This window comes from Salvelinus alpinus, chromosome 2 (genome assembly GCF_045679555.1).
Source record: "Salvelinus alpinus chromosome 2, SLU_Salpinus.1, whole genome shotgun sequence".
Lineage (NCBI taxonomy): Eukaryota > Metazoa > Chordata > Actinopteri > Salmoniformes > Salmonidae > Salvelinus > Salvelinus alpinus.
In genome coordinates, this window is record NC_092087.1 from 73249685 (window position 1) to 73266529 (window position 16845).

The 16845-nt window shown below is 45.7% G+C and overlaps 1 protein-coding gene across 11 annotated transcripts in view; it reads left to right on the plus strand.

Annotated features, from left to right (window-relative positions):
- The window catches only part of LOC139567722 (myosin-10-like), a 93725-nt gene that overhangs the window by 16328 nt on the left and 60552 nt on the right, over window positions 1–16845 (plus strand). For all 11 annotated transcript variants that reach the window (XM_071389159.1, XM_071389167.1, XM_071389158.1 and 8 more), the window contains exon 3: window positions 11491–11647. In XM_071389159.1, the coding sequence (XP_071245260.1) occupies window positions 11491–11647 (157 nt within the window). The remainder of the gene's footprint in view (window positions 1–11490; window positions 11648–16845) is intronic.

Genomic DNA, 16845 nt, shown 5'->3' on the forward strand with positions numbered 1-16845 from the left:
CTTGCATGTTCTGTTAAGATAAATTACCATAATCTAAATGGGATTTCTGTCATTCTGAGCAACGTGGGTGGACGCCCTAATCAGGTTACGCACCCAATGGATATGGGTCCGGGTAAATTAAAATGGTGCCAGTCAAATGTCCAGGGTCACATTTTCCTAAAGGAAACCCTGCTCTTGATCCAGGATTCTTTGCTGTTACCAAACGAAGAAGCTAACCACTAAATTAGCAAACAAAATGCACAACTGCAGAGCATTTAGCAACTTTTAGACAGTTAACTTAGTTATAAGTAATCTAGCTGGCAAACATTTAGTTGTGAATGTAACTACATTACCTGGCGCGTGCTGCACAACAGCGTGTGACCCACAAGGCTCCGGTCTGTCGTTGTTGTGTGCTTGTAAACAAACACCACGTGACTGGGGACTACCGGTAAGCTTCATTATGAAAAGATGTGACAGGTGAAATGAAGAACGCAATCTTCTTGATCTCCTAACTTATTGCACAAGTTGAGTGCAGGTATTTACTTAAAGTAGCTACAAATATTCAAACGTGTTTTAAACTTAAAATAAATAGTTTCAATGGTAATGACGGTATTGAAAAACCATCCTGTGAACTATTTCCATATACCCCAGTATACATATACGGTATACTGCCCAAACCTAATCTGGATGCCTTTGTCGCTCTTCCATTTCCCTGTCTCTCGCTCTCTCCCACCTTGTCTCTCTCTCCATCTCTTTCTCTCTCTCCATCTCCATTTATTCTAACCTCCTTAGGCGTCATAGTTTGTTATTTTTTCACATTTCCTCAGATCAAGTAAAGCAATGCATGAGTTACCAGGGGAGAAGTAGACTGCTGTAATTAGTAGTTAGCATGTCAGCCTAGAAGCAAGGCATGTGCTGCCTGCAGAGAAGTTTATTTCTATTCTAGACAATTACACCCTGACACAGTTTGGAAGGGGAGATATTCATTTTATTCTGAGAGCTTTATATTCTATATATAGTGCATTCGGAAAGTATTCAGACCTGTTGACTTTTTCCACATTTCGTTACGTTACAGCCTAATTCAAAAATGTATAAAATAATTCCCCCCCTCATCTATCTACACACAATACTCCATAATGACAAAACAAAAACAGGTTTGTAGAAATTTGTGCGAATTTATAAAAAATTAAAATGCCATATTTACATAAGTATTCTTTACGCATAAGTACCCTTTACGCAGTACTTTGTTGGAACACCTTTGACAGTGATTACAGACTCAATTCTTCTTGGGTTTGATGCTGCAAGCTTGGCACCTGTATTTGCGGAGTTTCTCCCATTCTTCTGTGCAGATCTTCTCAAGCTCTGTCAAGTTGAATGGGGAGTGTCGCTGCACAGCTATTGTCATGTCTCCAGAGATGTTAGTTTGGGTTCAAGTCTGGGCTCTGGCTGGGCCACTCAAGAACATTCAGAGACTTGTCCCGAAGCCACTCCTTTGTTGTCTTGGCTGTGTGCTTAGGATTGTTGTCCTGTTGGAAGGTGAACCTTCGCCCCCAGTCTGAGGTCCTGAGCGCTCTGGAGCAGGTTTTCAACAAGGATCTCTCTGTACTTTGCTCCGTAAATTTTTCCCTCAATCCTGACTAGTCTCCCAGTCCCCTGAAAAACATCCCCACAGCATGATGCTGCCACCACCATGCTTCACCGTAGTGATAGTGCCAGGTTTTCTCCAGATGTGACGCTTGGTATTCAGGCCAAATAGTTCAATTTTGGTTTCCTCAGACCAGAGAATCTTGTTTCTCATGGTCTGAGAGTCCTTTAGGTGCCTTTTAGCAAACTCCAAGCAGGCTGTCATGGGCTTTTTACTGAGGAGTGGCTTCCGTCTGGCCACTCTACCATAAAGGCCTGATTGGTGGAGTGCTGTAGAGATCGTTGTCCTTCTGGAAGGTTCTCCCTTCTCCATACAGGAAATCTAGAGCTCTGTCAGAGTGACCATCAGGTTCTTGGTCACCTACCTGACCAAGGCCCTTCTCCCCTGATTGCTCAGTTTGGCCGGGCAGCCAGCTCTAGGAAGTCTTGGTGGTTCCAAACTTCTTCCGTTTAAGAATGATGTAGGCCACTGTGTTCTTGGGGACCATCAACGCTGCAGACATTTTGTGGTACCGTTCCCCAGATGTGCCTCGACACAATCCTGTTTCGGAGCTCCAAGGACAATTCCTTCGACCTCATGGCTTGGTTTTTGCTCTGATATGCACTGTCAACTGTGGGACCTTATATAGACAGGTGTCTGCCTTTCCAAATCATGTCCAATCAATTGAATTTACCACAGGTGGACTCTAATCAAGTTGTAGAAACATCTCAAGGATGATCAATGGAAACAGGAAGCACCTGAGCTCAATTTTGAATCTCATAGCAAAGGGTCTGAATACTGAATAAGGTATTTCTGTTGTTTTTTACAATTATAAATGTGCAAATAATTCAAACAACCTGTTTTCTCTTGTTCATTGTGGGGTATTGTGTGTAGATTGAGGGGGGCAAAAATATTTAATGCATTTTAGAATAAGGCTGTAACGTAACAAAATGTGGAAAAAGGGAAGGGGTCTGAATAATTTCTGAATGCACTGTATATATAGATATTATATAGAGGATATTATGTAGAGGACATGATATATACAGCTCTGGAAAAAATTAAGAAACCACTGCAAAATTATCCGTTTCTCAGGTTTTACTATTTATAGGTATGTGTTTGGGTAAAATGAACATTTTTGTTTTATTATATAAACTACTGACAACAATTCTCCCAAAATACAAATATTGTCATTTAGGTCATTTATTTGCAGAAAATGACAACTGGTCAAAATAACAAAAAAGTTGTTGTCAGAAAAGTGTTGTCAGACCTCGAATAAAGAAAATAAGTTCATATTCATTTTTAAACAACACAATACTAATGTTTTAACTTTGGAATAGTAGAGAAATCAGTATTTGGTGGAATAACCCTGATTTTCAATCACAGCTTTCATGCGTCTTGGCATGCCCTCCACCAGTCTTTCACATTGATGTCGGGTGCCTTTATGCCATTCCTGGCGCAAAAATTCAAGCAGCTCGGCTTTGTTTGATGGCTTGTGACCATCCATCTTCTTCTTGATCACATTCCAGAGGTTTTCAATGGGGTTCAGGTCTGGAGATTGGGCTGGCCATGACAGGGTCTTGATTTGATCCATACCTTGATTGACCTGGCTGTGTGTCATGGAGCATTGTCCTGCTGGAAAAAACAATCCTCAGAGTTGGGGAACATTGTCAGAGCAGATGGAAGCAGGTTTTCTTCCAGGTCAACCTTGTACGTGGTTTGATTCATGCGTCCTTCACAAAGACAAATCTGTCCAATTCCAGCCTTGCACCTCCAGATCATCACAGATCCTCCACCAAATTTCACCATGAGTGTGAGACCTGGAGAGGCCTACAAGCCAGTGTCTCAGCAAGGACCGAAATTTAAAGGCATACAGGGGTTTCCAGATGTGCTGTCAAAGCTCTTTTGAAGAAGCACAAAGAAGCACAAACGGGCAACGTTGAGGACCGTAGACGCAGTGGTCGGCCAAGGAAACTTACTGCAGCAAATGAAAGAAACATCATGCTTACTTCTCTTCGCAATCAGAAGATGTCCAGCAGTGCCATCAGCTCAGAATTGGCAGAGAACAATGGGACCCTGGTACACCCATCTACTGTCCGGAGAAGTCTGGTCAGAAGTCGCCTTCATGGGCGATTTGCGCCCACAAAGCCATACCTCCGACGTGGAAACAAGGCACAGCGACTCAACTATGCACGAAAACACAGGATCTGGGTGCATAAAAATGGCAGCAGGTGCTCTGGACTGATAAGTCAAAATTTGAAATATCTGTCTAGCAGAAGGTAGTTTGTTCACCGAAGGGCTGGAGAGCGGTACATGAATGAGTGTCTGCAGGCAACAGTGAAGCATGGTGGAGGTTCCTTGCAAGTTTGGGGCTGCATTTCTACAAATGGAGTTGGTGATTTGGTCAGAATGAATGGTCTCCTCAATGCTGAAAAGTACAGGCATCTTATCCATCAGGGAGGCATCTGAATGGCCCCAAATGTATTCTGCAGCAAGACAAAGACCCCAAACATACAGCGAAAGTCATTAAGAACTATCTTCAGCGTAAAGAATAACAAGGAGTCCTGGAAGTGATGGTATGGCCCCCACAGAGCCCTGATCTCAACATCAACAAGTCTGTCTGGGATTACATGAAGAGAGAGAAGCACCTGAGGCTGCCTAAATCCACAGAAGAACTGTGGTTAGTTCTCCAAGATGTTTGGGCCAACCTACCTGCTGAGTTTCTTCAGAAATTGTGTGTACCTAGAAGACTTGATGCTGTTTTGAAGGCAAAGCTTGGTCACACCAAATATTGATTTGATGTAGATTTGTCTTCTGTTCATTCACTTTGCATTTTGTTAATTGATAAATATAAACTATTAACATGTCTATTTTTGAAAGCATTCTTACTTTACAGTTTTTTTCCACACCTGCCTAAAACTTTTGCACAGTACTGTGTGTTTTGGTTGATGTTTGATCCTGTGACTGTTAATGACTCTCAGGTCACAGGGTAAAAAAAACGGTCTCCTCTGTCTCTCTGGGGGTGCTGAAGGATATTGGTTTGTTTTTGCGAGGCTGTACATTGCCGTTTCTTTCTTGTAAAATAGGTTTCATATGCACTCCGTTGATAAAAGAACAACACCGAGGTTTACAGCGAGCTCTGCCTATCCTGAACTCTCCTGGTGCTACAGGTTCTTGACCCCTGGCTACCCTATGCTAATGAGATAGAATGTTATAGGCTGAGAACTGTAGGACTCTCAGAGCCAAAGATGGTTAATAAGCATGACTGGTGCCGACTAGGTCAAGATCCACTCCTTGCAATCCAATACAGTAGAGGCCAGGGACATTTCATAGGGAACAGTCCCACTTTGAAACTGCCACTGACTCAATCCTCAACAACGCTGATGTGCCCCAGGTGCGTATTGAAAAGAGGCTGTTGAGGGGTAAGGAAGGACACTTGCCTCCAGATGTCTGTTTTTGGTAGTACTGAGCGATAAACAATTTTTTTACTGTGAGATCAATGCGCACGTTGCACAGTTTCTCTAGAAATTAATCAGATACAGCCTGAACTGTGCAATGTAGTAGGGAGTTGTAGTTTCCAACAGGGCTAATATTCCACATTGTTTGGCACATAAGATGCGGTACTTAACTACAATGGCCATAATCCATTGTGCATTTACATGTCCGGTCTGTGTTTCTTTTACACCTGCTGTAGAAGAGATAAAATAATGCGTGATTGTGAGAGGATATAGAGAGCAGCTGTTGCGCCTCAAGGTATCTACCTGAAAGTGCATGATCTAAATGATTGATAATTGGTATTCTGCAGTCATGCCTTATTTACTTTGAAGATCTACAAAATAGTGATTTTGTGAGACAGTATAGACAGCAGCTCTATAGAGATGAGATGACGACTTGGAATGAAATAATAGTTTAATATACACAACAAGTGAGATATTTGAGTAAAGTAATGTGAATGAAGGTTAATAGGTGATAAGCAGTAATGGACAGTCACTACCATCATGGGACTTTTATTTATTGTTTTATTGTGTGTTACAGCATTTAACCCACATAATGCATAGTGCATTTAATGTTTTAATAATCGAAACCGAAATCGAAACAGTGAAATATTTTTTGTAATCGAACCGAAACCGAACCGACCTCAGAAAGCACTAATTGCTCAGCGCTCGTTTTTGGTCAGCTGCATAGCATTCTCGTTTCCCCTTGTGGTCTATGGCCAACCTCAATGCCCCCAGGAAAGGGCTAGCTTTTGGGCTGAATGTGTGATGTGTTATTAAATGCATGTGTTTCTGTAACCTTTTAAGTAACAGTATCTGCTGTATCCTTTGTACTGCAACAGTGCAGACTGGGAAGACGGCCCAAGGCCTGGAGCTTTGAGTTGATGTTTGGTCACCTTCATCTGCAGACATCCCCTCTTCAGTCTCCCCTAAGCCTGGCTTTCACTGGAGCATGGGTCTCTGTTCTCAATTGAAAACAGTGCGTCAGTTATGTTTTTCCCATAAAAAATATCAAGAGAATATTTCTTTAAGTCCCCATAAGCAGATAGACGGGACCCAAACCACTCCTTTCCTGCCTGATGCCTCAGACTCGCAGCCTGGTCACAGGCCCGCCGGGATGAGTATGAGGCAGAGATCAGTATGCATACACACACACTGTGTAGATGGAGCAAAACTGCTTGCTCTGCGCTAGTGCGCCGTTGGTCTCCTCCCACGCTCAGACCCCAATGCTATTGGAGCACTGGAAATGAAGCAGTGCTCATAGTGAACGATATTAGACCATTCTCTCTCTAAACCCTTTGAAAATTCTATTCTCCATAATCATCGCCTCTTTTCAATATGCTATGACAATCAAAACGGAGTGGCACTGAGCTAAGCTTCGCAGACGGAACAATGTTGAGAATGAGAATGAAAACATCCACTCTCCATGGAGAGGCCCTCAACTCTTGCCGTTGCTCAGCTACGCTCAGCTTGGGCTTGGCACGGGGGACCACTTGGACATTTCCGGAGAACTGGGAACCTAGTCAACTGTGTCAGAGTTCTCCGTTGTTAACCACAGCCTGGCTATCTGGGTACACTACTTTGTTGTACTGAGAGACAGGTTCTTGTCTCACGCCTCCCTCCATCTAAGGCACAGTGCTGTGTGAGACGTATATGCTCTTGGCCGGCGTTTCACCCCGGTCTCTACTGTATTGAGAGAGAGGGACAGGTTCTTCGCCAAGGCCTCCATATACCTCCTATACGTCTCACCCCCGCCTGCAGACCCAGAGCCCCACTAATCCCCCAAGTACTCCCCAGGGGCTGCCATCCAGGCTGGGAAGCTGAGTCCTATCTCTCCCCGACCCTGCTGCTGCCTCTGGGTCTGGGCTGCGCCAGCCGGAGCGCTGATCCGTCTGCCTGGCGCTGTGCCCACTGTGGGGGGGAAGGGGCGACAGGTGGTATGGTGTGTCCGCTGGCCCTACTCTGCTGCCAGCTAAAGGTGAGGCTTGCAACTATGTGGGGATCTGTGGATTCCGCAGGAATCTCTTCCATAACTCCATACATACTCATCGACCAGTGCACCAAGATGAATCGCGCTAGAATGTTAGTTACCCCTGTGTAGCCACATACCCCTTGCTAGTGACCCCTGCATCCATAATTTTTCTCCCCTAAAAGCGACCTAGTCCCACAATGTGACTCATGAACATTCGTCACGCCGTTCTTGATTTCTTCCTTTTGTGGTGTATTTTTCTTGACATTTTAATTTGGACATTTTACTGCATTGTTAGGAGCTAGTAACATAAGCGTTTCGCTGCACCGCTATAACACCTGCTCAACTGTGTACGCGACCAATAAACTTTGATTTGATTTTGGTTTGAACAACAAATCTCTGCTTCCTCCCGAGCTTGTTGTTGCTGTGGCTGGCCCATGACCAGGCTAGAGCATATCTCTGCCCTTCCAAGGGATCTGTCTGTGTACGTATGAAAGACTGGCCATCTGGTGACCCACTCACCCCTCCCCTAATGCACACCATGATATCCCCCAAAATCACTGCACCACGTGTCGTCGCAAAGTGACCGTTCATCACATTCTGCAATGGTGATGGTGATTGTCTCATTTCCATTCATCATGACGTTCAATATATTGGCATTATTTTTATACCACATAACACAATGCCACAAACCCCAGTCATGCTGCAGCCAAATAGAGTGCAGTAAAAGTCCGCTGTGGTCCAAAGACTGAGATAAGAGGTATAGCAGCTAGCTGGTGTGTGAGCGGACACCTTTGTTTTATCTCCCAGAGGAGAAGGAGTGTGTGTGACTCACAATCACATTTCCCGCTGCCGCCAGGCGACAGCTGTGGCGGTGAGCTTTGCTCCGCAAGAGTCTTTAGACTAGGACCCTGCCGCTACCCCCACCCCCCACCAGTATGCCGCGGCCACATCGCCATTGTTCCAGCTCAGCAACTTGGTTAGCCGACCTCGGGCCCCTCTGCAGCCCCCTGTCTTTTGCCTCCCCTGCCCCAACACACTAGACACCATAGTTACATGAATGTGTCTCTGTCGCCCAGCTAAGCTTGGACTGACCAAGAGAGAGGGACTGAGAGATGGAGAGAAAGGGTGCATGGACACAGAGAGAAAGGCAGAATGGGAAATGGACCCTTCTGCATAATCACCCGTCCCCCCTCTCTTACTTGGTTAATGGAATATCCTGGCCGGCAGACTGTAGACAGAGATTAACCCTCTCCTGCCCCCCCCCCCCCCCCCCACGTCTGACACTGCAGGGATGATATGGCAGTTTTATACGCAACTGCAACGACCCCCATTTAGAGATCTGCATTAGTGTTAAAGAGATCAGATTTGTGGCTCTCCGTTTCGGGTTATTACAATGCATCACACACAGCGTAACTCATTCCCTGGCTTAAGTGTGTTGGACTGCACTGAATAAAGAGCCGTCCTCAGCCGGATGCAATGAGCTGGAGGCGGAGGAGGAGAAAGCTGTGAGTGCCATGTGGGAGGAATCTCAAATGGTGCAGCACTTTGGCAGCCATCCTCCTAGCAGCATCTATATCACAGAGACTGTTTCTGTATGATCAGTTTTTGGAGGTCGGGGAGAGTGAGAGATAAGGGAAAATAAATCTCGGCCAGTGGCTCTGAACCAGAGGCAACCAGTCTTTTTATGATGCCTAATCATTATGATGGTAATGTTTTAATCTCAGTGCCGGTAGCAGCAAACTGAAGGTCAACCTTATCATTAGGCTACTTTGATACGGACCAGCAACGATCTTCGTTCTCTCATTCCCTCTACGCCACCTGTATGTATCCTTTCACATCTTCACTGTCCTTCCACCACCATACAAGCCAAGGTCAGGATATTACTCTGTTTGTGCTTAGTCACTGTCCACTAAGCAGTTCACACTCCTTTTCGTCCCCACAGTGACTGTACGTACATACCCCAACCAGAAGCCATGGATTACAGGCAACATTCGCACTGAGCTGCCGCTTTCAAGGTGCGGGACTCTAACCCGGAAGCTTACAAGAAATCCTGCTATGCCCTGCGACGAATCATCAAACAGGCAAAGCGTCAATACAGGGCTAAGATTGAATCATACTACACCGGCTCCGACGCTCGTCTTATGTGGCAGGGTTTGCAAACTATTACAGACTACAAAGGGAAGGACAGCCGCGAGCTGCCCAGTGACACGAGCCTACCAGACTAGCTAAACCACTTCTATGCTCGCTTCGAGGCAAGCAACACAGAGGCATGCATGACAGCATCAGCTGTTCCGGACGACTGTGTGATCACGCTCTCCGTAGCCGACGTGAGTAGGACCTTTAAACAGGTCAACATACACAAGGCTGCGGCGCCAGACGGATTACCAGGACGTGTGCTCCGGGCATGTGCTGACCAACTGGCAGGTGTCTTCACTGACATTTACAACATGTCCCTGATTGAGTCTGTAATACCAACATGTTTCAAGCAGACCACCATAGTCCCTGTGCCCAAGAACCACAAAGGCAACCTGCCTAAATGACTACAGACCCGTAGAACTCACGTCCATAGCCATGAAGTGCTCTGAAATGTTGGTAATGGCTCACATCAACACCATTATCCCAGAATCCCTAGACCCACTCCAATTTGCATACCACCCAAACAGATCCACAGATGATGCAATCTCTATCGCACTCCACAATGCCCTTTCCCACCTGGACAATAGGAACACTTATGTAAGAATGCTATTCATTGACTACGGCTCAGCGTTCAACAACATAGTACCCTCTAAGCTAAGGATCCTGGGACTAAACACCTCCCTCTGCAACTGGATCCTGGACTTCCTAACGGACCGCCCCCAGGTGGTGAGGGTAGGTAGCAACACATCTGCCACGCTGATCCTCAACACTGGAGCTCCCCAGGGGTGCGTGCTCAGTCCCCTCCTGTACTCCCTGTTCACCCACGACTGCATGGCCAGGCACGCCTCCAACACCATCATTAAGTTTGCAGACGACACAACAGTGGTAGGCCTGATCACCGACAACGACGAGACAGCCTATAGGGAGGAGGTCAGAGATCTGGCCGAGTGGTGCCAGAATAACAACCTCTCCCTCAACGTAACCAAGACTAAGGAAATGATTGTGGACTACAGGAAAAGGAGGACCGAGCATGCCCCAATTCTCATCGAAGGGGCTGTAGGGGACCAGGTTGAGAGCTTCAAGTTCCTTGGTGTCCACATCAACAACAAACTAGAATGGTCCAAACACACCAAGACAGTCGTGAAGAGGGCACGACAAAGCATATTCCTCCTCAGGAAACTAAAAAGATTTGGCATGGGTCCTGAGATCTTTAAAAGGTTCCACAGCTGCAACATCGAGAGCATCCTGACTGGTTGCATCACTGCCTGGTACGGCAATTGCTCGGCCTCTGACCGCTGGGCACTACAGAGGGTAGTGCGTACGGCCCAGTACATCACTGGGGCTAAGCTGCCTGCCATCCAGGACCTCTACACCATGCGGTGTCAGAGGAAGGCCCTAAAAATTGTCAAAGACCCCAGCCACCCCAGTCATAGACTGTTCTCTCTACTACCGCATGGCAAGCGGTACCGGAGTGCCAAGTCTAGGACAAAAACGCTTCTCAACAGTTTTTACCCCCAAGCTATTAGACTCCTGAACAGGTAATCAAATGGCTACCCGGACTATTTGCATTGTGTGGCCCCCCAACTCCCCAACCCCTCTTTTTACGCTGCTGCTACTCTCTTGATCATATATGCATAGTCACTTTAACTATACATTCATGTACATACTACCTCAATTGGGCCGACCAACCAGTGCTCCCGCACACCGGGCTGTCTGCATTGTGCCCCGCCACCCACCACCCACCACCCACCAACCCCTCTTTTTCGCCTCTGCTACGCTCTGTTCATCATATATGCATAGTCACTTTAACCATATCTACATGTACATACTTCCTCAATCAACCTGACTAACCGGTGTCTGTATGTAGCCTCGCTACTTGTATAGCCTCGCTACTGTATATAGCCTATCTTTTTACTATTGTTTTATTTCTTTACTTACCTATTGTTCAACTAATACCTTTTTTACACTATTGGTTAGAGCCTGTAAGTAAGCATTTCACTGTAAGGTCTACTACACCTGTTGTATTTGGCGCACGTGACAAACTTTGATTAGATTTGCTTCATCATCATTAGTAAATGGTGATAGTGGTGATTCCCTGTGGGGCACTGAAGGGATTTGTTAGCTCTTTCTCATTACATGACAGCTGACTGGTCCACAATTGTTTCAGATGGTTTCTCTTCACCTGGCAAACCTGTATTATTAAATGTTAAAAAAATGTGATATCATATCACGGTGTCTTCAGATTCCCGCTTTTCACACTGAATGACATTATCTTCTTTCTCCTGCAGACGTACTCTGGCCTCTTCTGTGTGGTGATCAACCCCTACAAGTACCTGCCCATCTACTCCGAGAACATCATAGAGATGTACAGGGGGAAGAAGAGACACGAGATGCCCCCTCACATCTACGCTATCTCAGAGTCCGCGTACAGATGCATGCTCCAAGGTAAGTCTCAATTGGTTATGGTTATCCCTCCCTTCACCACAGCCATCAATGTCAATGCACAAAATAGGTTTGCTACACAGGGAAATTGTATGAATGATCTGATTCAGTCTACTGGAACCAGAAAGTCAAAGCCAACTTAACCGGTTGTTTTGGGATTAAGGCTGTTGTTGAGAGGCAGTCAACCGGTAGGAACGGTACATACTGATATTAGGACAGCCTTGTCTCCACTGTGGCAGGTGCGCTTATCTCCCAGGTCTGTGATGTTAAGTGGAGCCTGATTGGATCATTTGTCATGTTAATTGTACATTGTCAGTTCCCCAAGGCCAGATGTTGTTGTTTCAATTTAAACTGTTGCTAGGGGATGAACAGGCCATTATGTCATCATTTTAGTTTTGTCAATTTTTTTTGGGGGGGGGGCTTCTGTAAATTGTCGAAATGTTACTTTCCCCATGTTGTATTTGGCAGGGCATCTCCGTTAGCTCTACTGTTACAATACTCAAGGCTTTCGCTCTCAAGTTACCGAACCAAAACAAGCCACGTGTCGCCATCGCCAACGCTCATAAAAGTTGTTTAACAGTCGCCCTGTGATTTACGGGATTACTACTCAATTTCAACAGCTTTAGGGCCATTCATTTCACTAGAAGGCTTAATTGAAACCATCAGCTGAACCATGGTTTGTTGCATACTCAAGTCGCCCGCAATTATTTTGATTTAGTGCACTGGCCAACTCTGTAGTAGTTGCCCTAAATTCATGCAAGCATCTCCAGCATTATGGTATCAAATGGCACGCATTGAGGAAAAAGGGCTCTGTGGAAACAGTCCAAAGGAGCTGGTCTTATTTCTCTGTTCATATTTCCACCTCCAGAGAGAAATTAATTTTGCCAGCAATGTCTGGAATGTGGGGAGCACAGTGGAAAGGGGAAGTGAAGGATGACTGTTTTTTTCCCATGAAGTGCTGATACCTCAGAACTATGCACTTCTCAGCACCACTATGGGCTATAAGTACCAATGGGTCTAAATCTCAGCTTGAGAACCCAAAGCCTTTAGTCACTGCAGAGAGAATCCACTTCAGACCTCTTCAGATTGCCAGGCTTTGACTTTGTCTCTGGCATGGTCAAAGTATGTTGACGCACCGCAGGTGTTGGGTGAAGAAAAACATACACCCAAAGCTTTATTAGAATGGCATCTGATTCCATAACACAAGAAGGGTGAATATGTGACTCAAATAGATTCACAATCCTATATGTGATGTTAAATCCAGCTTGTAATAGACTTCATCCCATTTGGGTTGGTTTTTATCAACCGTAAATCTTCCAAGGGTTCGTGATGAGCGAGAACTTATCTCCTGCAGCGTCTACTAGCCTATAGGTTCTGCCGCATGGCAAGCGGTACCGGAGTGCCAAGTCTAGGACAAAAAGGCTTCTCAACAGTTTTTACCCCCAAGCCATAAGACTTCTGAACAGGTAACCAATGGTTACCCGGACTATTTACATTGTGTGCCTCCCCCCAACCCCTCTTTTACGCTGCTGCTACTTTCTGTTTATCTTATATGCATAGCCACTTTAACCATACATCCATGTACATACTACCTCAATTGGCCCGACCAACCAGTGCTCCCGCACATTGGCTAACTGGGCTATCTGCATTGTGTCCCACCACCCGCCAACCCCTCCTTTTACGCTACTGCTACTCTCTGTTCATCATATATGCATAGTCACTTTGCACATATAACAGCACATACTACCTCAATAATTCTGACTAACCGGTGTCTGTATATAGCCTTGCTACTCTTATTTTCAAATGTATTTTTACTGTTGTTTTATTTCTTTACTTACCCACACACACACACGCACGCACGCACGCAAGCACACACACACACACACACACACACACACACACACACACACACACACACACACACACACACACACACACACACACACACACACACACATACCTTTTCTTCGCACTATTGGTTAGTAAGCATTTCACTGTAAGGTCTACACCTGTTGTATTCGGCGCACGTGACAAATAAACTTTGATTTGATTTGCCCAGCAGGAGAAGCCTGCATAACCTCCTATTCCTTACGTCAGTGGAAAAATAGTGACGGGCAGAATTGATTTACAAGGAGTTGCTTAAAGAAAGCACAACAGCTCTGTTTCTTTCTTGGAATATATTGATCACATTTGGTTTATTTAATGTATTTTGTATCTTATACTCCAAGTAGAAATAGCCACATTATCTGTCACAGACACCCATTATTTTTTATTTATTTTTTTACCTCTATTTAGCAAGGCAAGTCAGTTAAGAACAAATTCGTATTTTCAATGACAGCCTAGGAACAGTGGGTTAACTGCCTTGTTCAGGGGCAGAACGACAGATTTTTACCTTGTCAGCTCAGGGATTTGATCTTGCAACCTTTCAATTACTAGTCCAACTCTCTAACCACTAGGCTACCTGCGGCTACCTGCTGAGCTGTCCTGTCCCAGACACCTGACTAAACCAACATATCATTCCAGGCAGCAAACAATCCTTACCAGTCCCCCTTTCTCTCCCACTCTAATTAATCCAGAGTTTTTACACCAGCGTGTGTTTGTTTTTGCACAGCTCCTCTTGACCTCTTAACTCTTTTTCTGGATCTTGGGGCGAGGGACAGCTCCCCAGCAATACTATCTAGGTACAGACTCTGGATGTCCATAGGGCTGTGCTATTGGTGTGGATGCACATCACGGAGCATCACGGAGCACCATCCCATGACTGTCACAACAACAGACATCATAGCGAGATGTCTGAGAGAGTTGTCTCTCTTTCCCTCTGCCTGATATAGCTGGGAGGCACCGCAGGCTGGGAGCTGTGACTGGGACCAGACCAGTGAGAGCAGAGAGGATGACCTGCAGGATGACCCGCCCCCCGGGTGGCGCAGTGGTCTAGGGCACTGCATCGCAGTGCTAGCTGCGCCACCAGAGTCTCTGGGTTCGCGCCCATGCTCTGTCGCAGCCGGCCGCAACCGGGAGATCCGTGGGGCGACGCACAATTGGCATAGCGTCGTCCGGGTTAGGGAGGGTTTGGCCGGTAGGGAGGGTTTGGCCGGTAGGGATATCCTTGTCTCAGTATGTAAAAATGTAATAAAATGTATGCACTCTACTGTAAGTCGCTCTGGATAAGAGCGTCTGCTAAATGACTAAAATGTAAAAATGTAAATTTGGCAGCACAATGGGACCTTTTGTCTCTGTGGCGAGAGCTTGTCCGTCCAGTGGGGGTTGGTTGTGACGAGTTGGGCAGTCCCGTCATCCAGGCCCTGCCTGGTGTCAGTTTAGACAAGGAGGAAGCTCCCTCTCGGTGTGGAGAATGTGTGCATTGACACTTCAAGTAGTGTCCTCTGTGAAGAATCTTCCCAAAGACACTGGTTGAATGTTCTGGTAATGTAGTGGTAATGCCACTATTGGACATTGCATGTGCATGCAAATACATAGTGCTTCCCTAATCATACTTTTGTTATGAGCCCTACTTGTCCCATGACCCAGTGAGTTTTTCCCATTACCCCCTTCACACCCTCCAGATTTCTCACACCCTGAGCATCTGCATGGACGTAGGGGTGGGGGGCAGGGACTGGAGACTTGGACTCGGAATAAGTGCCATTCCAAATCCAAATCACTTCTTTGTTTTCGCTTCATTTCACCCATTTAAATGAGGCATCGGTTTCTACCAATAACCAATTTAGAAATGAAAGGATACCTCAGGACCTGCAGTTCCTATGGACTTTTATGCAGGCTTGTCACAGTGGTAGTCATTGCCAGTATAGTCATCATAGCTAACCAGCCAACCAGCGGTTTGGCTCAAAAGGAGGTTTGTAGGTTGGAGATGAGCAGATACCAGCTGCTGCTCTGCCCCTGAGCAGGTCTATAACCTGATTCAGTTCAGTGATTTAGGCGCTGGTACCCTGTACTGGTTGTATGAAAATGTTGCTGGATCACTGCATAGTGTCATGGATATCATCACGGCATTATCTCAGTGCCATGATTTCATCCCTAAATGCTGTGATCGTGATGATAGTATCACATCCCTTTGGACATTGACGTTCAAATTTAGCCACGAGGAACAGGCATTTGCTTCATGTCATTTATTAGGTTAAGTATACTTAACATGAACAATGCACTTTGGTCAACATTTCTGCAACTGTGCCAGATTTAGCCAGCCGGATCATTTTCATCTGTAGTCCCTTAAGGGTGTCTAAACCTTTCCAGGGGCCAGTCATTATCCCAGCATTTCTGAGATGCCAGCCAATTGCCAGATGGAGGGTTAAATGAGGTGTAACATTACAAAGCCCTGGTTGTGTAACTAGGCCCCCCCCCCACCACAACTAGGCCCACACATCTGCCATTAATTACTTCTCCAGATACTTTCCATAATCTCCCTCGGTGCTCTGGACTGATGGCGTCCAGTCAGTTACAAGGGGCTAATTTGAACATTTCTGGAACGTGTCGTTAAGAAATGCGAAGCGCTGATGTTCTCTTGAATGAAACCATGTGTTGGTTGAGAGAAGAAACGCCCATGTCAGCATGGGGATTTCAAGAGTGGACTGAACTCGCATCAACGGCAACACTGTGCCTCAGCAACATAGTTGTCCAACAGCAAGGCTTTGTGAGATTGAATGGCCTCTGTAAGGACTCTCCCTTGTGTTTGGATAGGCCATTAGGTCCACTCAAGAGAGATCTATATTGGCCTCATAATCTTTGAGCAATAAGCCTACATTTGTCTCATAGGAACCCTCTCCGTCACTAAATGAATCAATCAAATAAAATGTGTGCAAAGGACAGTACCTCATGTCTTTCGATAATAGTCTCAAAGATAACGAAGTGTTAAGTAAATGGTGTGGAGGAAAATTTCCGAGGATGGAGACCTCATGTACAATGTACGGTCTAGACTCAAAACGATTGTGGGTGTGTTATTACGATGTAGGCCTAGTGTGTACACTCTGGGACCCGCACTGCATCCCTTGACCCACCTGGTACCAATAAGACCTGTAATGGTTTTCATGGCCAAAGTTCTTTTGGAAAGAATCCAAGGTTTTGTGCCTCGTCCATCCTGTGAGTACTAGAACACACTGAGTACACACAGAGATGATTGTTAATCTATTGAAAAAGAGACCCGCTACATTTTTTAAGGAATTCCAAGTAGAGACAAGAAAATACAGGCT